Source organism: Pseudonaja textilis, chromosome 1 (assembly GCF_049901715.1).
Source record: "Pseudonaja textilis isolate UNSWEBS1 chromosome 1, rPseTex1.2, whole genome shotgun sequence".
NCBI classification, from domain to species: Eukaryota; Metazoa; Chordata; class Lepidosauria; order Squamata; family Elapidae; genus Pseudonaja; species Pseudonaja textilis.
The window spans coordinates 111,817,677-111,844,284 of NC_141990.1; the positions used below are offsets into that span (position 1 = coordinate 111,817,677).

At 34.5% G+C, this 26,608-nt stretch overlaps 1 protein-coding gene and 1 long non-coding RNA gene across 2 annotated transcripts; one reads left to right on the forward strand and one right to left on the reverse strand.

The window, feature by feature from the left end:
• The first annotated feature begins 150 nt into the window (after nt 1-150).
• On the forward strand, nt 151-26,060 carry TBX18 (T-box transcription factor 18). Its single transcript, XM_026726538.2, has 8 exons — nt 151-837; nt 3,504-3,681; nt 6,317-6,418; nt 11,563-11,734; nt 19,400-19,567; nt 20,926-20,990; nt 22,828-22,922; nt 25,225-26,060. Exons 1-8 carry the CDS (start codon nt 414-416, stop codon nt 25,947-25,949), a joined length of 1,929 nt encoding a protein of 642 aa, XP_026582323.2. The 5' UTR covers nt 151-413; the 3' UTR covers nt 25,950-26,060.
• On the reverse strand, nt 7,263-22,906 carry LOC148127772 (uncharacterized). The gene is made up of 3 exons (XR_015739776.1): nt 22,803-22,906; nt 10,451-10,541; nt 7,263-7,385 (listed from the first exon to the last, which is right to left on the reverse strand). It is a non-coding gene; the product is annotated as an uncharacterized LOC148127772 (long non-coding RNA).
• Nucleotides 26,061-26,608: the final 548 nt, after the last annotated feature.

Here is a 26,608-nt window from a genome sequence, read left to right on the forward strand (position 1 = left end):
TAAGGAAGAAGCAACCGGGGGAAAGCGGTTGGTGAGGCTATTCCTAATTTCTGATTGGCCAAAATCTTCATCTTGACGTCTTGATTGACAGCCCTCCTCCTCGCTGGGCTCCGCCCCGTCCCAGCCACTTTACTGACACTAATGAGCAAATTCTTCCCACCGGTCTCCTGCCTGGAAGTGCTGACAGATCAAGGCAACAAATTTCAATTCCAAGCCCTAATTCGTGTCCGCAGAGCGTTTGTTACCCATGTCAGAGCTGTTCGGCCCTTCAGACGAGGCAGAGCTTGCGGGAGGAGAAGGAGGAGGGGAGGACGGGAAGCCCCGCTTTGGCACACCGGGATCGTCTGGGCTTGCAAAGGGAAGAAGAGGAGGGGGGAACGCTCGGCGACCCACTTCAGGCTGCTAGAAGGTGGATGCAAAAGGAGCGGCGAAGCCAAGCGAAGGCGAGCGGCGCGGCCTGGAACAGCAAAGCAGCCGAGAGAGAAGGCGGGAGGCTTCCAGTTGGCCGGTCCGACATGGCAGAGAAGCGGAGAGCCTCGCCTTGCACCGTGCTGAGCCTCAAGGCTCACGCGTTCTCCGTGGAGGCGTTGATCGGAGCCGAGAAACAACAGGAGCAGCCGCGGCAATCGCAGCAACATCCGCCGCCGCAGAAGCGACGAAAGCTGGCTGGAACCAACGGGGAAGAGACGCCGTCCGAAGGCGGCAGCCACGGGAATAGCTGCGGCACGGAGACCGGCGAAGGCGCCGGGCAGAGCGCCACTTCGCCCTCCAGCGCTGAGACCTGCTCGGCCGCGCCTGAAGCAGCGAAGACTTGTGGCGCCCGGGAGGTACCTCCCGGTAAGTTCTTGCGTCCTCTTGCCTTCACAGCCCGCTCTCCGCTTAAGAAAGACCTTCCCGCCCCCCAGTTTTCCCTTGCCTGGTCATAACTGAAAAATGGAGACGTTTTCCCTCCAAAAGACTTCCAGTGGTACCAATCCCCAGGCTGACCTCTCTTCTCTGACTGAGAGAAGGCTGTCATAGCTCGGCTCAGCGGCCTGTCCTTTCCCCTCAGTTTATCCCGAATAAATCAGACCGAGCTGTTCCTGGGTTTTCAGAAGCATCGGCAGAGTCTGGCCGTAGTAGCAGAAAATGCAGGATTTAAACAAAAACAAAAACCGGGCAAAGTTCTAATGCTCTGTTGCGTCTTTACGCTATAACAATAGTGAAGCACTGATAAAAGAAGTGAAGTGCAATTTTTATTCTATTTTGTTTTTTGTTTTTCTGGAAGGAATTGGTTTATGTGGGATTAATCCCAACTGAGTATACAATACTAGTATGTTTTAGTTCCAGTACCACTGCTTTGTAAATTCCTTTCCCCAATCTAAGAGTTCAGGGGACTTAGCCCCCAGGAGCTTTGCAGAAGGAAAAAAAGCATGTCCAATTGGAAATAAAGGGGACTAAAAATCACACAAGGATTGCCTTCACCCTAAAAATAAACCTGGTTATTGAATAAATCCATTTGCTTAAATTTGTACAATACAGACAACCAAACTTGAAGATATTGTACTGTCTAAGCTTAATATCTCTATCAATTCTTGTGGTTAAGCATTTTGCATATCAGAGCGAGTGAAATAGTTATATAATCATTACTGGTGGGTAGAGTTTTTAGGCTGCAGTCTTCTAAACTTATCTGATGGTGAATACCATTGAACTAAAAGGGAATAAGCTTTATTCAATACCCCATAACATGCCTTGAAAGGTCATTCACTTGTGGGTTTCTCAAGTGAACTACACATGATCTCAAACTGAATTAGTTCGACTTAAAACAAGATCATCTTTATATTTTGTGGACAGACATTACATTTTAATTTCCAAGAAAAATAATTCCATTTGCTCTAAATCGCTAGTAAGAAAAAACGATTTATATTAACTTAAGCATGGATGGGATGCACTTTTAACCAAATAATCTTTACTGCTTTTCAGCTTCTCTTTTAATTGGACTGAAATGTTTATGACAATGAGACTCATTTTTTTTCTCTTGTTAGTTAACTACATTACTTCAAAAATATAGATGTTAATATTTTAATGCCCCAACAACTGCATTGGATTTAATTAATTAGTGTCCAATTCAGGTATGTAAATCAAAATACACTGAATATATATTGTAATAATTTTTTTACACCCCTTTAAACTGATAAAATATATTTTCCTTCAAGTGAAAAAAAAATATGGGTGACCACAGATTTTCTTACAAACATGAATTTGGTATTTAAGCTAACTGAAATTTACAGATTTATTTTCAAATATACTTTGGATTGGATTGCCAAATTCATTTGCTTGGGCAACTAGTCGATGTAATCGGTCCCTGCAAAATAACGAAGTTCATCTTGGTGTTTTTGCTTATTTGTTTGGTGATGACATTTTTGTGGGACGCATCCAATAAAGAGGCCTAAAGCCCATGAACCTTTATTTTACAATATATCCGAAAATGAAATAATACTAAGGCTCTTTGTTGTCTCAATTTACTTCCAAGTCAGTACACCCAGGGTGGCCTTGCATGCCTGGTACTAGGCACAATCAATGCAGAAGCAGGTCTGGATTTCAGTTAATACTTCCTTTCTGCCGCCTTTTAAGTAGGATTTGGGCCTAAACAGTGAAGTCTCCAAAATCAGCTTCCAATCCATTCCAGAAAAAGAGCCCGCAATTAAGACATGTAAAGCATTCAGCATGGCGAAGCTGTCTTTCTTAAATTGAGGCCGACTTCAGTTCAAATGGCCTTGGAAAAAGGACGGCTGTCTATAATCGTTAAAAAATGAGTGAACGTGAAACCAACTAGACTGCTTCTGGTTGAAGGCGATTTATTATTTCTAGGAAGGACCTCCTAATTGACGTTTAAGCCACCGATGCCTTTTTGTTGCAAGGGCGAGACGACAGGTCGCACGTACGCGCCGCGGCTTTTTAAACATATCTCGCCGCCCCTGGTGGCCCTCGCACTATTTTCGCATAGGGACGCTCGCGGGGGCGGGAGAGGGGAGGGATGAATTCCCGCCTTTTCCCAGCAAGATTTAAAAAAAAAAAATTCCGAGCCTTTCACCTCGCTTCTTTTCCCCCCAATTGTTGCCCGTTTACAAATACCTGCGTGGAATTTAGGCTGAGGAGTTATGGCCGTAGCAAAAAAGCAATTTGGGGCGAGGGCGAAAAGCACGCGCCCTTTTCTAAGGGAGGCCCATGCGCATGAAGCGCGCGGGAGCGTTGTCAGGAAAGAACAAGCGAGTCATGCTTCAGGCGCCTTTTCCCATTGAAAAACAAAACAAAACAAAACAAGGCGCTGGTTTCGTGGTTAAGATTTATGTGGGATTATTATTATTGTTATTGTTGTTGTCCCTTTCCACACGGGAGCGTAGAGAGTAGCTACCGTAGTCGCCTCTCCCTTCGGATTAGGTTTAGCGTTTTTTAGGCTGTTTTATTTGCCCTAACCGCCCTCTCGTATCTTTCCTCCCCCCTCTCTGTTTTCATTCCTACAGGTGGGTGTGAAGAGGGTTTCTTAAACGGTACGTCGCCCACTCTGACTTCTGCAGGCCCCGCCAAGGCTGCCTCGCCTTCACTTGCCCCGCAAGTGCCTCGGGTGGACCTGCAAGGCGCGGAGCTCTGGAAACGTTTTCACGAGATCGGCACCGAGATGATTATTACCAAAGCGGGAAGGTAAAGGCAGGGAGAATCATTCCTCCGATTCAGTGGGGTTGGGGGGAAAAAAAGGCAGTGCCGCTAAATCTGAGAATCCCCGCAGCTCCGACATTTACTATGGGATTTCCGTTTGGGTAGAGGTTTTACGACCGAATTATATTTCCTTAGAATATTGGTGGTTACATGTTACTCTTCAACATGCGGTCCCAGAACCGACCCCGTTCCCCCCGAACGGTTTTTGCTGGTGGTTGAGTTTTCAAATAAATGGATAATCAATCATGGGGTGTTTTAAACGTTAGCGTCCATCCCCTCCGTGTTAATTTGGAAGTAAATCTTAAAGTCAGAATATGTTTTGGAATGACATACCAAATCGAAAGGCAAACTATCTCCACGCGCATATATTCAGTATTACAGTGATTGTATGTAAATCAGTTAGTTTCCATGTTCTTATGTGGCAAGATTTAGAGATACATTTTAAAATAAGGGGCACAGTTCTTTCTTCTTTTCCAGCTAATTCCTTGGAAAGGCTATTGGTTTGAAATTAAATTGTTTATTATCAATAATGATCAGTCTATTTTTAAAAAGCCTAATATTAGGTATGGCTTGAAATGTTATTATCTGTTGTATCTATTTTTTGTTTATAATAGTGAAAACATTTCAGGTACTGTTTCTAGCAATCTGAAGGATGAATAAAATTTCTCTAAATGTTTTCTGATAGAAAATCAAAATATTAGATCAGAAGCAAAATATTCAGGAGAGACCATTGGTTGCCTTTGGTTTTCTGCTTCAGATAATTTGTATTGTCTCAAGCATTTTTCATGTTCAAACTTTCACCATTATGCTAATTAAACAAACATTTACTGTTGTGAAAATAGGAAGTTTAAATTATCTCTAACATGTAATAATATTTAAGAATGGTGGGTATGGATTCAAATTGGTGATATGTCAAAATAATTTAGCAAATTATGGAGCTGGAGAAGCCATTAGAATTATAAATGAGGCAGAATGTGAAGAATGGTAGGTTTCCTGTCCATTATTTTAACAAAACTACATTCTCCTAAAAATAACTTTCTTATTTTCTAAAGAATGTATGCAATATGATAAAAGTCTGCATTGTAGAAATGTATCTGAATGCATTAAAATGACAGAAACACATTTTATTGAAGCCATATGTTACCTTCTTTATTTTCAGAGAGGTTTTGTTAATGATTGAAATGCAGTATTAAAAAAACACAAGGGAACGTTTGGCTTAACAATTTTCCTGTCATTTTTTCTTTATTTTACAGATTAAAAAATGTTAAAAACTAGTTAGCCACAGCTAGTTTTGCTTCTTGGTTTTTAAAAAAATGTTAATTTTATTATTTCTAGAATGTAATTTAGATTTCATATTTTTAGAAAAGACTGAGAATTTTAGGAAAGTAGAATATCTTTGCCCTTTATATGAAAATAAAAAAATGTTATGAAATTCCTTTAATGCTAGGACAGTTTTTACCCAAGAGTTAATTTGAGAAATACATTATAGTACGTCATAAATTTCTATGTAGTGATTTCAGTTAGACAGTAGCAAAATTGCTGCATGGATTTTTTTATTCTTTTAATGAAGTAATTTTTGAGGTAATTTTTGAAGTAATGTTTTCTCTCATTGAGGGAGATGGGCAGTTTAGAAATGTGAAATATAAATACATTTTATATACCTATTAAATACCTATTAAATACTATACTTAGTAAGTCTTTTTACTTACTTAGTAAGTCTTTTTACTTACTAAGGGAAGTTACTTACTGGGGGAAATAATTCATAATTGCCTTTATACAGAAGTAAATCCTATTTGTATATTGGAATTTGTTTCTAAATACACATTTAGAATTGTACCTTTATGGATAGATATGTGTCTATATACTATATGTATATAGTTCAGATGTAACCATGATTTGGAGGTTATACATATACACACTTGTGCATACATATGCGCCCCCCCCAATTATAAGTAATATAACCCTGTCCTGGGAAATTCACCTCTAAAACCATGCTTATTGTTTCTGTAACATATATTCACTGCTGAAAAGGTGACAGATGCTATAATCTCTCATTATGCTAATTATTAGAAGCAGCTGATAAAGACATAGATTTTTTTTTCTCTTGACAACTGCTAGTTTTGACAATCTGTTTACATATCAATTTAGGTATGTGTGCATGTATGCACGTAATGGTGGAGGGAAAATGTTTATGTTCAGGGCTCTAAGACATGAAAATGAGCTGTACCTATTTACTTTTGAGGAAACAAAATTGAGGACCAGAATGGCAAACTGAAAATCGTATTTCTGAGTGGCTGCAGCTGTTACTTCAGCCTGGGATATGAGTTTTAAAACAGCAACAAATTAAAGGCAAAAAATAAGCTTGCTAATTCACATCTATACTTAAATGGGATTGAGTTTGTTCTTTGAAGGAATTTCACTAACAAATGAAATACATGTAAAAGTTGTTGAGACAATGTGTTAGGATTGTTGTGTTTTAATGAATTGACTCTGATGATTTAAAAAGAAAAAAAGTCCTGCAGATAACTTTCAATGAGAAAGAATTTAGGGTTTTACTTCAATCATGTTCCTGATTTTGTGTCCAAATCTGTTTTTTATTAAATATTCTTTTTATATTCAGGCGGATGTTTCCTGCAATGAGAGTGAAAATTTCAGGCCTAGATCCACATCAGCAATATTACATTGCTATGGATATTGTCCCTGTAGACAGCAAAAGATACAGGTAAAGTAGCATTAATAATGGGATGAGGGAAATATAGTTTATCTGGAAAATAACAAAGATTGTGCTTAATTCCCTTCCAAATTCCTATCTTCTTTTCATCCATGAACAATCCCAAAGTTGGTGATTGTTTTTTGTGTTTGAGTTGCATTATACATTTGGTTCATATATTGAATATCCTCTGTTATCAATTTTTTTTTTCATCTTGAAAGTAACAGTCTTCAGCTCCTTACTTGCAGATAGGTTCACCATAAGTAGTAAGATTGAAATGAAATAGATTGTCTTTACTGTGTGCAAATCACTTTGCTAGCCCAATTAAGAACAACACTGTGCATGAATATGGAACTACTCAATAGCTAAAGTTACAAGCATACAAGGCAGCTGTAATTTTTCTGTGTCACCATGGAAATTATGTCTTTACCTAGTCAAGAGGCAAAGGTGATGTGGTATGTCTTATTGGGGTCTTGACATTTGATTAGCAGGTCCACTAGCGGGGACAGCACAGAAGCCTCTTCCAGCTAGTGGAAATCCTGGAGGACACCACAAAACTAAAAAAGGAAATGTACTTGCTTTGCTTTAGCCATAAAGAGTTGGTGGGATGGAGTTTGTTTCATGAAGCACTTATGATAAAGCATCACCTTTAAAGCTCATACCTGGTATTTTGCTCAAAAAGAGAAGGAAATAGAAGAAATACTCAGCAATTTTCATACCCTAGATCTTGAATTATTTCAAGATGGGATATTATTGCATACATTTTACTAGACTGAATACATTTTCAAGATGGATGCTACATGGCCATCATAGAATTATGATTATTCCACAGGATGTTGGTCGTCCTTCTCTCCTTGGTTATTTCTTTGTAGGATAGATGCATAGCAGTTGAATTTCATGCCACTTCCAGTAGCAAAGATGTAGCAAAAATAGTTGCTCAATTATTCCTGTGTATACTTCATGAAGCTAAACAAATGTCCTGAGATAGATATATAGATAGATTAGATTAGATTATTACATTAAATGAATGTTGAAGAGACGTTAATGAAACACTTGAGAAACTTCTATGGAATGTAGGACAGAAGCCTATTTTAAAAATATTCCATAAGAGAAATGAAACAAAGATAGTTTTCTTCTCCATTATCATAGTACGTGTACTAGTTAAGTAATGGACTTTTTGCTGGTATGCATAGGTCTATATTTGGGTTTTGAAAAAATGAGGCTGGCTCAGTAGATCACTACATCCAGTTAAACAAAGGATTTTGCAGATAAATTCATTCATACCCATTAGATTTGAATACTATCATTAATGGAGTTCTGTTCTCCAATTTTGATGGATATTTTTCAGTTTATATAGCCCAAAGTGAATAAAATTATGGGAAATTAGCATACACCATATGTATTCTTAAATGATTCAACCATATTCTCTTGGTTTATAAAACCTAATAGAAGGAAGCTAGCCTTGAATTCCATTATATTGTGTGATTTCCAGATTTTAGTAAAACATACATATAATGGCATGTAAAATACATTTCCCTCCTTGAGAATATTGTACAGCTTATTGAGATTCACTTGAATATGGGTTGATAGTTATTATGGAATCAAAACTATTTTGATTCCTCTGAGAATTGGACATTTGATAAGAGAATTTAAACAGCATAGCTTCCTTTTGAAGATTGTCCCTTGCTTTTCACCTTGGTGTTACCACAAATTGGATGATTCCTAGTTCTATCTGTCATAATCCAAAGATAATGTTGATTTTTTTTAAAACTACAGTTTGGTATGGATTGGATGAGAGCAAACAAAATGAAAGGATCTAACTGATCTTGGCTGGTAAAAAGATAAGCGAGTTGGAATTCAGATGCTTAGTTTGAGGATATCTCTAGATTTAATCATAGTTTGGCTACTTCCCTTTCATTGGTAGCCAGGAGTCTTCCTCGGCTCCAAATATGCCCGTTTAAGGTGTCTGACTTGGCATTGGTATAGTTACATCTGGATTAGATCACTTCCATACTATCGGAGGATTGCTTTTGAAGATTGGAAATTTCAGCTAACTTAAAATGCTGCAGTCAGGTTGTAGACTTAGACCAGTTATAAACAGAGTGTAACTTTTTGACTACAATATTTATATGATTGGTAGTTTGTCAATGGGTACAATTCAGAATGTTTGTTATAAATTCTTAGATAATATAAGGTCAGTTTATTGAAGAATTGTCTTCTCTGAGATGAGCTGCCCAAGCAGGCTCCTCCCCTCTCTTCCAAGTTTTATATGCATTTGTAATAAATTGGAGAGTCTTTTTTAATGGTTTGTAGCACATTTGGAAGTCATCAGTGTTATTCAAGCCAATATTTGATTTCATTCAAACAATTGTGTCTCTTTTGCTCCTCTGTATTTAAACTTTTATTTCATTTAATAATAATAATTTATCAGGCTCTTGTCTTTATGTTTTTATGTCATTGTACTGATTTTTAAATTGTTTTTTAATCAAGGAATGTAATAGTTAACCATATTGGATACATAATTAAATTACATAGCATTAATATTTCTGTTTATTATGGAAAAACCAGGCTAGATAGCAGGAGACTGAATTCTAGTTCCACTTTAGCCATGAAACCTGTTTGTTGGGTGACTTCGGGCGGGTTACTGGTAGACTTCAACTGGTTGCTTCGTGACTGTTTGAGGTTATGACAAAGCATAGTATAGAAAATGCTGGAAAAGTTTGGTTCGGCTATTTAATATGTGCTGTTATTTCTGTGCAATTGTTTGCAATCACTGAATGGCTATCAATAACATTTATTAAATATGTTAATGTAAGAGTTCAATCTTATAGATCTTTGCCAAAGTGGTATATATCTGCAATTCCCACTACAATTCCTAAATTTGTAGAAAGGGAAATATAATAAACGCTTTCAGAAAATTGTTCAGAATATCTTTACTATAAAATTAGATAAGTTTTACACATTCATTTCTCTGAGGAAAAGATTTGGGTTTTAATTTATTGGAAGTACTTCTAAAACCATTGTTCGAAAATCTGTCAATTCTTTTTTTTTAAAAAATCAAGTTATTGAATGTAATAAATACAACATCATTATATTCTCCTTTCTCCAATCCTGATTTACCTTTTGGATTTATAAAAAAAAGCCCAATTTGGCATCATATGTTCTGAAATGTTATCCTAATTGATTCTAGTGCATAATATTGTGATAATACTTTAATACATTGACGCAATGATTTATTAAAACAGATGAGAAACCTCAGTTATATAAGGGTCAAATAAATATAACGAAGTATGAATCTGAATTGCACTTGATCACCTTCCATTGCAAATCTTAAATAAATTTTCTAAATCTTATTCAATAGGATTTCTTTGTTTAAGATTGCTCTATTCATCATGAATGCAAATGTAATTGCAGGGGTTATACTAAAAAGCCATATTTCTACAATAATTTTTTATTTTTATTTTTAAAATATTTATTTTTTACTATTAGCTTTAGCGAAACTTAAAGTTATAACTCATGCAGATTATTTCTCATCTATATTTAATTCTGCACAGAAATAAGAATGTTAAATAGTGCATTACGAATAAACTTTCTGCTAAATGGTTACCTAAATGTATGGAAAGAAATGTTCTAAATATAGATGTAATATTTGGATACACCACCCAGAACCTTTCTCTAAGCGAGAGATGGGCAGTTTTAAAATAGGAAATATAAATAAATCATTTTACTTTTTTAGATAAGATAGATAGGTAGGTCGATAAGTAGGTAGGTACTTTGCATCAATAGTCTTTGATTGTGAGTTGATGATTCTGGTTTTTGGGGCAGAAGGAAGGGGTGTTCAGCTCAGTGATATGAAAACATACACAAATCATCCTCCTGGATTAGGCCAAAATTCACCTTCATCCAACATTTCATTTCTCAATACTGGATGCTCCTCTGCACTTATAGGCATGAAAGAGACATGCCACGGTCCTTTGTATCTGCTATCTGGAAGCTATTTTGCCCCAATTTTCTTGAAAACTAATAAGCATATGATAGCCTTACCTCCATGAATCCTCTTTTAAAGCTGCACAGATTAATGGCTTTCATCATATCTTGCTGTGGTGAATTGGTGGAGAATTCCTCAGGGTACAATCTGTTGTGAAATAAAGGTATTGTTGGATTGCAAGGAGAAGGGAGCATTGATAAAAGCTGTATCTGTCCTCCCTTCTCATTCACCAAGGAAAAGCATTGCTGGGTCAAAGCCTTTCCCATTAAAAAAAGACCTTTTCTTTTTGTGGGTTGCAGTTTTAACACCTTTACCTGGGATTAATTCTTATACAACACATAGTTTATTCTTGTATTAAGGACATATTTTTACCTCATAAGATAGCAAGCCTGATTGTTTTTCCAAGTAAAGTTTTTGTTTATATAAATTATAATTTTTGAATTGTTTTAATTATCAATGAGGGATTTGGAACAAATGTTTCTATCTGCAGTTCAATTTACTGATAGAAAAATACTGACTTAATTTATTCAGTAATGAATCTGTTCTATTAAAATATGACCACAAAGCTTAAATCATACAATAACAGTATTTTTCTTTACAGAAAAGAAGTAATGCTGACAAGGGAAACAGTCCGGCTCTTTTCTTTTCTGTAAATATGTTGCTGTGCCTAATTTTCTGGAACAGCATTGCATCCCTACCCACCCCAAGCCTGAAATGGCCCCAGTTCTGCTTTATTTAGGAAAGCCTTAAGACAGGACCCTTCTCGAAAACACTGGGCTTAGACAATGCCTGAACTCAATAGCAAGTAGCAGACTTTGAATCTGCCTTCCTTGGTGTAGTGGCTTTACTTCTGTAATGCTTTAGTGTTTTGTTTTTGGATGTTTTTAACCCTCTTGTAAGCCACCCAGAATCTCTTGGAGAGTAGGCAGCCTGAGAAAGTAAGTAAATATTTATTTATTTATTATATTGCTTTCCATGCCAAAGCATCTTGAAGCAATTTTCAGTAGGACCAGAAGTAAAATGCATAATTAACCCAATTTAAAAACAATATAAAGCAACCATTAAATAAAACCTAAAGGGGAGGGGGGGATTATAGAGTATACACTTATATTACAGCAAACTTGCAAAAGAATATTTTCATTGTGAATGTCATAAATCTTCCTCATAGGTATGTTTATCATAGTTCCAAATGGATGGTAGCTGGAAATGCTGACTCACCCGTTCCTGCCCGTGTGTACATTCATCCAGATTCACCTGCTTCAGGAGAGACTTGGATGCGGCAAGTGATTAGCTTTGACAAACTGAAGCTTACAAACAATGAACTGGATGACCAGGGTCATGTGAGTTATTTTTTTTTTAATGTATTTGTTTTTCAGCAACATTCACATAAGACAGCTACTCTTAAAAATAAATGAATAAACCTTTGGACTTAACACTAACAAAAATTGATTGATTTAGCAAAGCTTACGTCAGCTTTGTTAATGAATGTTTTCATATTTTGCCACATCAGTGAATTAGTAATAGTTTCCATCAGATGTTTCTTTGGGGCCTTTGGACACAAACAAAATTGAGCATATGAAAAATATCAAAACTGAAAGTACAGAACAAACAGTATACTTTTCCTTTCTCTCTGTAAGTGTTGGATTTTTTTAAAAAAAGTGAAAAAATATAGACTATAAATCCTTAAAATGTGTTCTCAACATATAGGAACCATAGGTGCACTAAAGAAAATGTATATCATAATTTGATAATTTTTGCAAAGTTCCCATGAGCTTTATGCTATTCTCAAAAGGAACAAAATGAGAGCTGAGAGAGAACAACTCTGATAATGATTTATTACCTATCTTACACAACAAGACCTTTTTACAGCTGAAGCTCGTTACATCTGCAAAACTGGAAGGGAATTGTATAGTTTAATTATTGTGTTTGAAAGCTCTAAATCGTTTAGTTATGATTCTAGCTCATTTGATAATATATGCTTTAGGAATATTTCCATTTTCAAACAAGAAAAAAGGAATACACTAGTATCTTTAAAAATGATTAAAATACATCTCAAGTTATATAATAACAATAACATACAAATAGTTCTGAGTATTTTTTTATAATTTTCATAAATTCAGAAATAGGTGGCTGCTTGGACTTAGAAAAACAGACTGAACTTTGGAGGCACGTAAGGGCCTTTTTAAGAATACAAAATACAATCTTTCTTTTTGTATGTTAACCTAACTCTACTTTTAGCTTGCAATTCTAGGTGAAATATGGTTTAGATTGAATATTACATTAAATATTCAAAATTGCATTTAAATTTTCTAGTTTTGCTTAGTAATTATCTAATCTGGAAAATCTTTACATAATTCTGGAAAATCTCTTATGAAAATTTGATATTCATTATGTTCATATTATGATTGTGTCTTGTTTTTCCTTTTATTATTGACAGATTACCTGTATCTTTATGTCAGTGTGTTAGGCAAGCTTAAATTGGCCCTACTAATTTTTAATTCTTTTGTAAATGATCTTTTAGATGGCAATGCATCTTTGTAAGACAGTTACAATTAAATCATTTTTAAGATAGTTTATTCCAAGATTAAGAAGTGTGATTCTGTGAGACCCTCAAAGGAATGAAGAGAATCAAATAAAAAGGGGATAAAATGCAATTATAGAAATTGCAATCATTTTGGAAAGACTGTTGGATTTCTGCATCTAATTTGAGCAAGAGTAGAGAGAGTGGCCTCTAATTTCAATTTCTTTTTTAGAAGAAAGCTGTGGTCTTATCAAACACTACTTTGCTATAGTCAGTTTAAATTATTCAGAAGCAGCTGGTATTCAAGCCTCTATGAGTTGGATAACACCTCATGAAAGATATAGAAAACAAATTTTCAATACCTTCTAAATCTTCTGTATGGATTTACTTAAATCCTCTCTTAATTAAAACTGTATAAACTTAGCTATTTATTATTCATTTTGTAGTTTAGAGTTATGGAAGTGCCCTGCATTAATTGAATACTTCAATTTTGAAGAAAGTCAAATAGCTGTCTTATCATTTGAAAAAATATACACCCAAGTGATTCAAAACTAGCAAATAAATTTGAGACAAAAGTTTATATTAAAAAAATAAGATTTAAATAGTCATTGATGGTTACCCAGTCAGAATTATAAAATGGAGAAAGATTATTCAAAAATATATTGTTTTGATTATTTAGCCACCAAGATTGAATAAGAAAGCATTTCAAAATAGTGGAATTATTGCACGTTGGACAAATCTCAAGGGATTATGTATCATATGTAAATCGATGAATATTGCTATAATATTGCCTATATTGATGTTATTGTAAGCTTTCAGATATACTAAATGTTATATAATTTTCCTGGAGCATTTAATTATATTATTTAAATAATAAAATATTTTATACCTTGTTATTATATGGAGTTAATGCCAAAATACTTCCATACAAAATGTTCAGATTTGTCAGGGAAACAAGATTGTTTGATAAATATATTCATATCATTTGTACTTTCAATGTCTATAATCATGCTGTGGACATTTAAGTGTATTGATATTGAAAGCTTCGAACAGTTTTTAATACATAAATAATTCTCAGTTTGAAAATATAAAAAATAGTAAATTTTGCCCGTTCCAAAACATGTGAAATTAAAAATAGTTCAAATTAAATTGCGTATTCAACTATTTACATTTTCCATGTACATCAATTTCATCTTGATGAAATTTTAATATTTTCAAGAGATATTTCCTAGTATTGGGAATAAGGACATTTTGCAGTGTCTTCCATAGATATTTTTGCAGAGGTCAAATCATTTATCTGTTTATATTTGAAATTCCTATTGATTGAGTTTAATAAAAATAATACTTACAAAGCAATCTAAGCCAACCAACTATAATAGCACCTTGGGATAGGTTTAGAAAATATAGTATAGTATCACATTTTAAAATCCCTGTATACCCATACATTATTCTATTTCTTTTATCTGGAATAAAATGCCAGCAGGATAGAATTTTAAACTGAATTTATTTCACGTTCATATAGACTGAAAACTATTTGTAACATCGATCATATTTCCTAAAATGTTCTCCAAATGACATTTCTGAAAATAATTTCCTCGTATAATTTTATAACTTCCATAAAATAAAAACCTGAAGCATTCTTAATAAAGTACATATTCATAGTTGGACTAATGGAAGTTAAAGGCGTATAAACTAGAGTAAATATTCTTATTCTTATTTTACTAAGCCAAAGGATACTATTGTTGTCTCTTTGTATACTTACTGATAAGGCTATTTTCATCTCTCAAATATACAAATAAATAAATTCAAGTTTGCCTTTATCTCCTGCTTTAATTTCTTTGTTAATTATCTTAAGATTTATTATATTCTTCCACCAACATAAAAACATTTTTCTGGTATTAAAAATCTGGCTTGTTTATTCAGTGTAATGTAAACAATTAACATGCTTACTACTAAAATAATGGTACCTGTTCTAGAAATATATTTCTGCATTCTGTTTGTTTCTTTAATAGTTTCCAAATTTTAACTCTAATCTTAATCTTAAGCGGGGGGAAAGCCCGTTTCAGTCATAATTATGAAATTATAAGTGAAAGCGTAAAAGAGTCACTGATTTAAAAAACAAAAACATAATACCAACATGCTAGTGTTTATTTAAATGATGCTTTTTCTTCGCTTGCAGTTATGAACAGTACCATCATGCTCTGGCAATCTCTTATCGTTGCCTTTCAGAAAATTAACCAGTTCCTGCTGTATCTCTGCAAATTTTACTGTGTTTCTCACTCTCAGACATTTTAGGGGAGATGTTTTCATGTGACCAATTCTGCCTTGATGCATCATTGACAAATTTCTGGCAGAAGTTTGGACAATTCATAACATTGCCTCTTCATACTAATTAGTATCTCAGAAGACAAGATGTTAACTAGATCCAGAACTGCATCTTGTTGTCCAAGTAAACTAGGGTGCCGGCAAATTAAGAGCTGGTTTGTTCTGAAATCCACTACTGAGGAAAGACTCAGATAAATCTTCAGTCCAACACATAATTAGGCAACTTAATGGCCTCTGGTTGAAAACATTTGAAAACAAATATTAATTTTCAATGGCATGAATTGTCTTAAAATGTATGTATGCATGTACTGTTTCAATGGATCTAAATATGGAATAATTACTAGTATTGATCCTGCAGATTTGCATATTTAGAAATTGCAGAGCAAGGATGAAATTATGTCTAGGATAAAAAGATTAAAATAGAATGCTATTAGATAAGACCAAAAAGTCCTCTAATGTAGTATTCTATTCCTCATAATCCCCAATTGAGATGTCTACCTCTACACTGTTTCGGCTACAGTAGAGATGTATAGATGAGTGTTCTATAGTTAATCATTTATAGCTGGATACATTTTATAGAAACCTAAAGTAATATTTATGATCCAGACTTAGCTGCAATCCTGATTTAATTCCTTGGAGTGAATCCAATTGAACTTTTTATTGCATAGTCCTGAATAATACTTTTGAATAAACACGCTTGCTAACACACCAAAATTATGGCAATAAAAATTAGAAGGAGGGACACAAATACAGGTTGTAAGTATAGTTTTTAAAAAATTATTGAAAGCTATAAAATTCCGCTCCGAAAATATCAACATACTGATCATTTTATTTTTGCAGAAAGGCTAGAAATTCCAGCAATTCATTTATTCTGTACAGACCCAGTGTCTTGAAATTCTAAATATGTGAGGGAGGACAGATATAACACAATTGTATAGTCTTTGTTGTCACAGGTATGTTGATTAAATCTGTTTTCTGGTTATGCTGGGTGTTTTACAAATACTTAAGTGCTGCTTACTTGAAAAAGATTTAGTGTGGTTTGGGATCTTTTACCAATCTATTTTTTTAGCTTGCTTTACAGTATTTAGATCACTAAAATTGTACTTTAGTTGGACTTTTTATCTCTGTGTTACCTTTTGGAGATACAACAAAATGATAATGTTTATTTATACCAATTTCTTTCTTTATCTGTATACATTTGTGTTTCATCTGCAGCACTTCTAAGCATGAGCAAACAAGAGTTTCAAGCATCCACGAACAGGGGAAAGGGAAAGCAGTAGGTTTGAAATACAATTAGTATTCAAGCTAGGATATAGTATTAAAAATCAAAAAATACTCGTAAGGCTTTTCATGGTGAAATATTATTTCACAGTCACAATTTTTTTTTTATCTCAGTCACATTCAGGAATGTACACATCCAGGAAAATATATTGAATTGAAATGAGAGATATTTATTTCTAATCTTGAATATTATTCTAATCCTGAGTGACTTTGTGTAATTGTAACAAACAGACCATTTACTGGCATGCCCAGTACTTTTTAGCATACGAAACAAACATAAGTCAGTTCATTCATTTCATCCAGAAGGCTTTGACATGAAAGTAAGTTCAAAGTCTAAGCCATACTTGTTTTGTTGAAGCTTGTATCCAAGGAATTGCCTTCATGAAAATGAAAGGAGAAGTTCTACAGTAATTTTTTAGGTTTTAGGTTTTTTTTCTTTGTAATAATAGTCTACAGTGCATTTACCTCTCCTTGTTAAAGGGAAGATTATATCTTTACTTCTAATTTCTCCAACCAGTCCCAGAATTCTCTTGTGCTGAGAAGAAATCATTCATCAATGTTGCATTATTTGAAGACACTGGGTTATTAGCATTGTTTTTTCAAGTCAAAATCTTTGGCCAGTTATTTCTGTAAGACTAGTGGTGATATTTTTTGCGGAAGTCCATTGGCAAATGAGTAACAACAAAAAATAATTCCTCATTGTGTGAAAGAGTCTAGCTGGAAAAATAAATAAATAACTTTCCATATGGATAGTACCAAAAGCATTCACACTCACTCATTCACTCTACTCTCTCACACAAAAAGAAGTGTATTAACATTTTCAGAATTATGGAGTGATTTCTTCTTCAGTGTGATTTTACCAAAGCAGTACAAAGTGTCCAAAATATCTAATATACTTTTGAAATGTTTGCTTCAGCAGAATGATTGTTGATATCTTGTTCTGATAAAAATGCAGATGTTGGAGAAAGTACTTGGGGGAAACTTATCTAAGCATATTTGGTGTGCATCTGATAAAACTGTCAAAAATCAGAGTTCAGTATAATGGAAGTTTATGTATGTGGAATTTTGCTTATCCAAAAGACTGTCACTTTCCCAAGTGTGGAATGATTTCACTTAAAAGTGTCCTAATGATAGCCAAGACTTTTATTTTTTTCAAATATAAAATCATTCCATTTTGGGGCACAGTAAGATTTTATGAAATTTGGCATTCAATAAAGTATCATGAAATAGGAACTAGGGAATGATGACATACAGAGCTGAATTTAATATTTTGTGGCCAATAATGAAACAGGAAATTAAAAATTGTATTCATTTTAAATTGACAGACTGTTGGCTGATAGCCATGAAACTTCGAAACAAAACAATTTTCAAAAGTAATATATTTTTTATTTGAAACAAATTCAGGTGCATCCTAAAACTGATGCAATATTTTCTCCAGAAATCTTTGAAAATTATGGTTTTTAAGATATTATGAAAACATTCCCATGTTCATTCTAGAAGTTTCACATGAACAATTTTGAATTTGGGAAGCAACAAAAAGAAATGACATTTCAGAGATGTAGTAGACTTTGCACAATCTGATGGAGAGTGTGTTTTACAACTCCTTTTCAGATATATTTTTCTTCCGAGGGAGATGGGTGGTTAAAAAAGTACAACAAACAAACTAAATAGCAGTTGAGAATCTATTTGGACTAAATTAAATTTTTCTAGTGCCCTTGGATGCCTGTTGTACTTTCAGTTTTTAACTAGATCATTGAGCTTTTACTTTTGCCACTCTAATTGCATTTATTTTTGTTTTGCCCAAGGTCAGAATTCACATTGTTAATCAGTGTGTTAACGATGAATCCACATATGTAGGTATATGAACAGTGGCTATTCTAATCTTTTACAACAATTTTCCCAAGTCAGTAGTCTATAAGTATTTTATACCTGAACTCCAACAATTCTTAAACGTGGACTGGGAATTATGAACGCTGAGATTGAACACTTCTGTGATATTAGATGGAGAAATTGCTGCATTGTGAAGGAAACATAATATAGAAAGGCCACCTCAGGGCTTTAAGATTTGTTTTAAAAACTTGCTATCAGGATGAATACGTTGAGATTCTATGAATTCTTAGGAGACAGAATGAACAAGTAGAATAGGAGAAGAACAATGGGTATACAAAGATAAATCCTCTTTGAATACTGGCAAGGAAGATTGGCATGTTCAACACTGTATTCTTTGACAAGCTTCTCAGCACCAATTGGGCATCCTTCTGTTTTGGTTTGTAAACACTCTATCTTTTGGAGTTACGTGAAAATCATTTGTACTATTTTTGGACTGGTGACTATAGTGTATAGTGTAACAGTGACATAACTTTGATTCAGGTTAAATTAAAGTCTAAGATTTCCTTTGCTGTGGTCTAGGTTATGCTATTCTGATGTAAAGATTTTTAGAATGACATAGTTTGCTATCATATCCTTATAAAGTAATATTTTTTTAAAAAAAATGTTTATATGGTATAATAAATAAAAGATTAAATTACTCCTTGTAAACTGGGTATGTTCAGTAGCTGATTAATACATGATTTCTTCATGATTCAGAAAACAAAGTTCGAGAGTATTTCTGAAATATTTTAGTCTGAACTGAACAGAATCAGCTTTAGTCCAACAACTCGTTTTTAAAACTTTGATAATTGCTTCTGTTAGCTTAAAAATTATCATCCAAAGCCATTCTATTGAACTAAAGCTGGGTAGTTTTTAGATTCAATACAATATATTTGCTTCTCTCAGAATAAAGCAGGATGGGCAATTCATACTATTATATTTAAAATAAATATAATAGAAACAGGAAGAAAATTAGAATGTTTTTCTTTCTTTCTCTTTTTCAATATAGATAATTCTTCATTCTATGCACAAATACCAGCCACGTGTCCATGTCATTCGAAAAGATTGTGGGGACGATCTCTCCCCAGTCAAACCCATTCCTTTTGGGGATGGCGTGAAGGCATTCACTTTTCCCGAAACTGTTTTCACTACTGTCACAGCATACCAGAACCAACAGGTAACTTTTGTTTTATTTTGTTTTAATGCCGATGGCTTAGTAGGATGGGCATTAAAGTCTATCAAAAGTTAAACAAAAGAAATACTGGCAAACATCAAAAACTATACCATAGCTTTACAATAAAAGCAGTACTGACCTACATAATATTGAATTCCTAGCCTGATCTATTTTGAAGGGCTAATTAGAAAGAGAAGATTGAAAACTACAGAATAAACACCACACTGCCTCCTTCAAGGCTGGTGGTACCTATTCATTTCCCCCCCAAAAAATCATTAATCACTTCTTGAATCAATTCTTCACCTATTTCCTGACTACCCAGAGGAAGCAGATGGAAAACATATCCAACCTGCTAGTAATAGAAATTATGCCACAGAAGTTCTTATCATCTTGTACATTCTTTCCCACCCAGCTATGAGCCACCATGCTCAGAGCTATTAGATAATATCTGCAGGTAGTATAAGAATAAAGGTAAAGGTTCCCCTCGCACATACGTGCTAGTCATTTCTGCCTCTAGGGGGAGATGCTCATATCTATTACAAAGCCGAAGAGCCAGCACTGTCCGAAGCCATCTCATGTCTCCGAAGATCATGTGCCGGCATGACTAAAACACCGAAGGAGCACGGAACGCTGTTACCTTCCCACCAAAGTGGTCCCTATTTTTCTACTTGCAGCTTACACACTTTCGAACTGCTAGATTGACAGAAGCTGGAACAAGTAACAGGAGTTCACTCAGTTACGTGGTGCTAGGGATTCAAACCACCAAACTGCTGACCTTTCTGATCAACAAGCTCAGCGTCTTAGCTACTGAGCCACTGTGTCTCTCTACTATAAGAATAGGTAGATACAAAAGTTTTGTTGCCCTTTCCACAACCCTTTTAACCTGGATATGGCTAGGTTTTATTTACACAATATAACAATGTGCTTTTGAACATAATATTAGATGTTAATTATTTAAAATAACTGGCTGAAATGTCAGAAGGCTGCATTAATTTTTGTTGATAAATGTACATGCCCAGGGCATTATCCACCTACCAATGCATCTATGTGGCCTCCCAAGAAGCAGGATGGTAGAAAAGCTATTGGATAGAAAAAGCAATTCAATAAAAATGAGATTTGCTACTGGTGTTTAGATATTTTCCCACATGATTTTTACAGGAATTAAATTTTCATTGGACTCTGTCCAATTAGTTTCACTGAACAAATAATAACTTGATATATGTAATATATAGGCGGGGGGGTGGCATGTATTTACAAAATATGCTTGCATTATTATTTAATGGTGGTAATTCAGTTTTTATGTAGACTTTCTGTGTGTGACTTTAAAAACTTTGCACATTTTCTATGTATTATCTTTACAGATCACCAGACTCAAGATTGATAGAAATCCTTTTGCAAAAGGATTTAGAGATTCAGGGCGCAACAGGTAAATGTTCAGACATTTATTGTAAAAACTGCAAGTTATTTATGAAAATGCATAAGTATTTGGAGCAAAAGTAGCATATCTAAGTTGTATGTCATTTGGAAATTAAAATTTAGTATAGATTCATAAAGTTGGAAGAAGCCATCCTTGCTTGGTATATAAAGCAGAATAAAGCATATTGTATGTGCTTGAAACCACGCAATGAAATGTCGTGTTTTTGCTCATATTATTTTACAGACGTTGTATATAAAAATCAGATTTGTGTATGAGAAATATACTGTGTATGACTGACAGTCTTATGAAGTAAAATAGGCTTTATTGAAAACAGAATTCTTTGGAAAAGAATATTATAAAAAAATTTACTCCAGGAAGTAAAACATATATTTTCTTTCTTTCTCAGAAAAAAAATATGATACAGTTAATAAAATTAGCCATTTGGATGTATAAATTATGATGGTGATAAAACAAGTAGGACAATCCTCAAAAGCATCTTGTATAAATTATCACATTGGCATCACTTCTTCAGGAGATGGGCTTTTATCTGTACTTTAGCAAAAAATGAAAACTCTCCTATTACCACAGGGATAAAAAAAATTAAAGTTATTTTTGAAATTCACATATCATACTATTTCTTAATTCTTTCCTACAGTGTTTTGGGGATCAGTCTGGCACCACTGTCTTAGAGAAGCAATGTCATGGGAGAATACTGGTGTTTCAAATTGCTAAGCTAAATTGCAATTCTGGTTTGATTGTGTCTCCAAAGAAAGTGAATTCCATAAGTTAATTATGTTTACGATAAAAGAAGTACTTTGTCTTTTCTCTCCAGATTCTATTGCCAGTCAATTTAATTAGTTGACTTCAAGTTCTAGTGGTATGAGACAAACTAAAAAATGTATCTTTCTGCCTATCACTTATCATTTTGCAAACTGCTACCACATTTTTTTTCTAAATTAAAAGGACCTAGCTATTTTAGTATTTTCTCAGGGATAATTTTGGTTCAAATTTTCCATATCTTTCCCATATGTGATTCTTTTTTAGTTCTATGCGATGAACAGAGTAATGAAATTATAATTATATGTAGGCTTAAATGTTATATCTTTGGTAGTAATATGTAGTTTAAGAGAAAATATATCTGTATTTCAGGAATATGCTGATAATTGTTATCATGAAAGTTCATCCCAAAATGGAATCCCTGACCCACTTACTTATATGACTGGGTCATTGCATACATTTAAGCAGTAAAAAATTTGAAGCAAATTAATATTTCAGCAATTGCAGAACTGTTCACACTGAAAATCCCAATAGTTGGAATTGACAAGTGTAATGATACATATATCGTTAACAAATTTTTTAAAAAAATCAAGTAAACATTGCTTGAAAGCCTTATTCCCCATTTTTCACGATGAGGTGGGATGTTGTAGGAAATCCTAATTCAGATGTTTATAAAAGTACAATCCTTCACTGGCTAAAGCACATACATTTCTCCCCTGGAGTCATATAATAATTCTTTTAGTTATACCCATGCCCTAAAATCTACAATTTGGGAAATTTGAAGAGAATAAGAATGCATCATTACGTGCAGCTGTCAGTCCAGGATCATATTAATAAATCTATAGATAATAGGGCAATATGTAACAGTAATACGACAAAATGAAACCATGAGTTACATTCCATATCCTGAGTTGCATCTCCAACACTTGTAATTTGCCTTTATTCCTTATTTGCTGCAATGCACTTCAGCTTTATCTGTGAATCATGCTTAATGAAATTATACCATGCTGAAAATGTGAAAAACTTTTAGGTAATTCAACTCACAAAATATTCTTGTTGTGTTGTCTAGGATGGGACTGGAAGCTTTAGTAGAATCTTACGCATTCTGGAGGCCTTCACTGAGAACACTTACATTTGAAGATATACCTGGAATTGCAAAACAAGGTAACTCTTGTTTATAGATTGAATTATGCTAAATATAATCAAAGTGTTGTTTTTGTCATTGAGGTAATAACTTTTGTTTATTTAAATATTTGGCTATATAATCTTGTGTTTGTTTTAAAAGTTAGACTGATAGACTGAACCCATTTTTCTATTAACAGGAAATCAAACAAAGCTAATAAAAATATATTAGAGAATCTCAGCAAGAGCTATTAAGGAAAAAATAATTATTAGTAAATATATAGTACTCCACTTTATCAGATACTGAAAAGGATGAAAAAATATAGCCCATGCCACATTTAGAAGTGATCTGGGAGGAATCAAAAGGTTCCTTCATTGTAATTTAAGAATAAGACTTTTCCTTGCTACCAGTCCTCCTGTAGATTCTCTAGCAAAAACAAAAAAGTGGTGAATTGTCATCCACCAGATTGAATATCCCAATACATTCACTGGTTAGTAAAGCAATAACATTTTTCTTCTAACTTATTTTCATACGAATATGTAGATTCATTTAATCCAGAAGTTCCAGAGTTCCTGAAATTAAGAATACGAGCGTCAAAACTTAAGAGTTGATTCAGTTTATGCAGAATAACATGAAACTGTTATGTGTGAGAAATATTTATGGAGAAGTAAGTTCTGAAGTTAAAATTCAATTTTAAAGATCAAATCTTATTCCAATTCTACAGGAAAAGAAAAAAAAACTTTTGATATCATATTATGGGACAGTCTAGATACAGAATTAACAAGAAAAACATGTTCAATATAATTGGTTTTAAATGTTATATGTGATTTGTATAGTTAATGTATAACAGCTAGCCAGAAGTAGATGTGAGCAGATCTTGCTTGTAATTATAACAACTAATAATTACAATAATAATAACAGTTGCTACATCAATTATCATTAAATCATTAAAATTCCTTCCCTCCCATCCACATTTGCTACATTAAAAAAGTTATAATTTTTTTGAGATACCAACTGTATTCTAGCTTTTGTCCAGGACTTTTCTACTTTTTTTTCCTGTCCTTTCTGACAGTATGCTCTTCAACATATTATTACAAACTATACTGTGCACATTGTAAATCACCCAGAGTTACTGTATGCTAACAGATTCTAATCTGGGTTCTGTCAATCTGATCTAAGATTAAGGAAGATTTTTTGTGAAAGCTACAGACTTGGCTGTTCAAATACAGTAGTGCATGCCTTTCCACAGTGAAGCAAATTAGTTCTATAAATGCACAATGGTTATATAGTGTGAAGACTTCAGTTAATATAAGCACAAGTCCAACTGCTCTCTTATTCAGCAAGAGGTAGGCTCTGGATAAGACGCTGAGTTTGTCGATCAGAAAGGTCGGCAGTTCGAATCCCTAGCACCGCATAACAGAGTGAGCTCCTGTTACTTGTCCCAGCTTCTGCCAACCTAGGAGTTCAAAAGCATGTAAAAATGCAAGTAGAAAAATAGGGACCACTTTGGTGGGAAGGTAACAGCCTTCGGCGTATAGTCATGCCACATGACCACGGAGACCTTCGAACAGCACTGGCTCTTCGGCTTTGTAATAGAGATGAGTACCGCCCCCCTAGAGCCAAAAATGACAAGCACGTATGTGCAAGGTGAACCTTTACCTTAGGCAGCTCAACCTCCCTTCTAATTAATGATCCAATATGAATGTTGTATTTATTTAATTCCCAACGCTCATGTCCTAGATGTTTTATTTATTTCTTAAATTTCTACACCACCCATCTCACCTGTTATATTGTTTATAGAATTCCGGTCATGATGTTGCAATGCATGTTTCATTACTTCTTCTCCTTTCTACTTGTAATGCCTTTTGAAGATTATTCTATAAAATATATGGGGTGGTACAACTGGAAGTTAATGCCCGTGATAAATAAAAATTTAAGCTATAATATAAATAAAATTCTTTCTTTAGAACTGTCTTTAACTAAGAATCTCAAACAATTATTTAATTTTTAATATAACCTACAAACTGATGTAAGATGGCAAAGGCTAAACGGGCAGAATAAGTCTTCCCTCTCCATTCTGCCTGGTCATTACTTCCTAATGAAGGAAGAGTTACATTCTTGCATTTAATGTTGGCTGCCTGTCCTCAGATGTGGCAGTAGATGTTATCTTGCACTCTTGAAGTACAGTAATTGAACCACTAGTCTGTTCATTTTTGATCATGGTAGCATCAAAAAAAGCCATTTTTGTGCTAACCTACTGTAATCTTACTTTGGCCATTTTAGGGCAATATGCAACAGTAATAGATAAATGCCATTCTGTAATATTCCGATATTTCCTTTCAGGAAACACTGGTTCTTCCAGCCTGCTCCAGGGATCTGCCAATGGGGTACCATCTACTCATCCACATCTCCTTCCTGGGTCACCTTGTTCTTCTCCTGCTTTTCACCTCACTCCCAATACTAGCCAATTCTGCAGCCTTGCTTCAGCTGACTATACAGCCTGTGCTCGCTCAGGTCTAACCCTTAACAGGTACAGTACTTCCTTGACTGAAACCTACAACAGGCTTGCCAATCAAACCAGTGAGACCTTTGCAACCCCAGCAACTCCCTCTTACGTTGGTGTATCAAATGGTTCAGCTGTGAATATGCCTGTGGCAGGTAGTGATGGTGATGCATTCAGTTGTCCGCAGGCGGGATTATCAATGCAAATTTCAGGGATGTCTCCACAACTCCAGTACATTATACCTCCTCCATCTGGCAATGCCTTTCCAGGAAATCAGACCCATCCAAACTCTTACAACACTTTCAGGCTGCATAGTCCTTGTGCTCTGTATGGATACAACTTCTCCACTTCCCACAAACTGGCTGCAAGTCCTGAGAAAATTGTTTCTTCCCAAGGAACTTTTTTGGGGTCATCACCAAGTGGAACCATGACTGATCGACAGATGTTGCCCCCTGTAGAAGGAGTGCACTTACTTAGCAGTGGGGGGCAGCAAAATTTCTTTGACTCTAGGACCCTAGGAAGCTTAACACTGTCATCATCTCAAGTATCTGCACATATGGTTTGATAAATACTTCTATAATTAAAAGTACAGTGCATTTCTTTTTATAATGTACCTTCCCCCCTTTTGGGAATAATGCCAAGGTGATTAATATGACTTGTAATTGTATGAATAACAACAAAAGAAATTAGATTGAATCTTTTGATTTGCTTGTGGGCAAACATTTGGACAGATTCTGGCATCTGAGTTAATCTGATTTAGTTATCAGAATAGTCCATTTAGTTTCTGAGTAGCATGCACTTCATTTTATAACACGTTTGGCCATATGCAACAAATTAAGCAGGACTTCTTCCAGCACTCTTTCCCACGTTTTTCCTTCTTTAAGGAATAAAACAACACTCAACTCTGATATAGATGAAACAAAAAACACTTCACCATGTATACGTTGTACTTGTGTATTATGTTTGTGTTCAAACTATTCTGAATACAGTGAGCCAGTGCCATAATGTTTACATTTCTTCTCTGTTTTAAGAGAGATAACTAACGTGTGCCTTCATTAGACTTAATCTAGACATCTAGCTGCATCATGCTTTCAAAACAAAGAGACAGGATCATTTTCTTTCAGCATTTATGATGTACCAGTTGATTCTGTGCTGTGCTCTTGTCCTTATGATGCATTGCTAACATAGGACTATCTGCTGGCTTTGCATCAAATTGCAGATGTA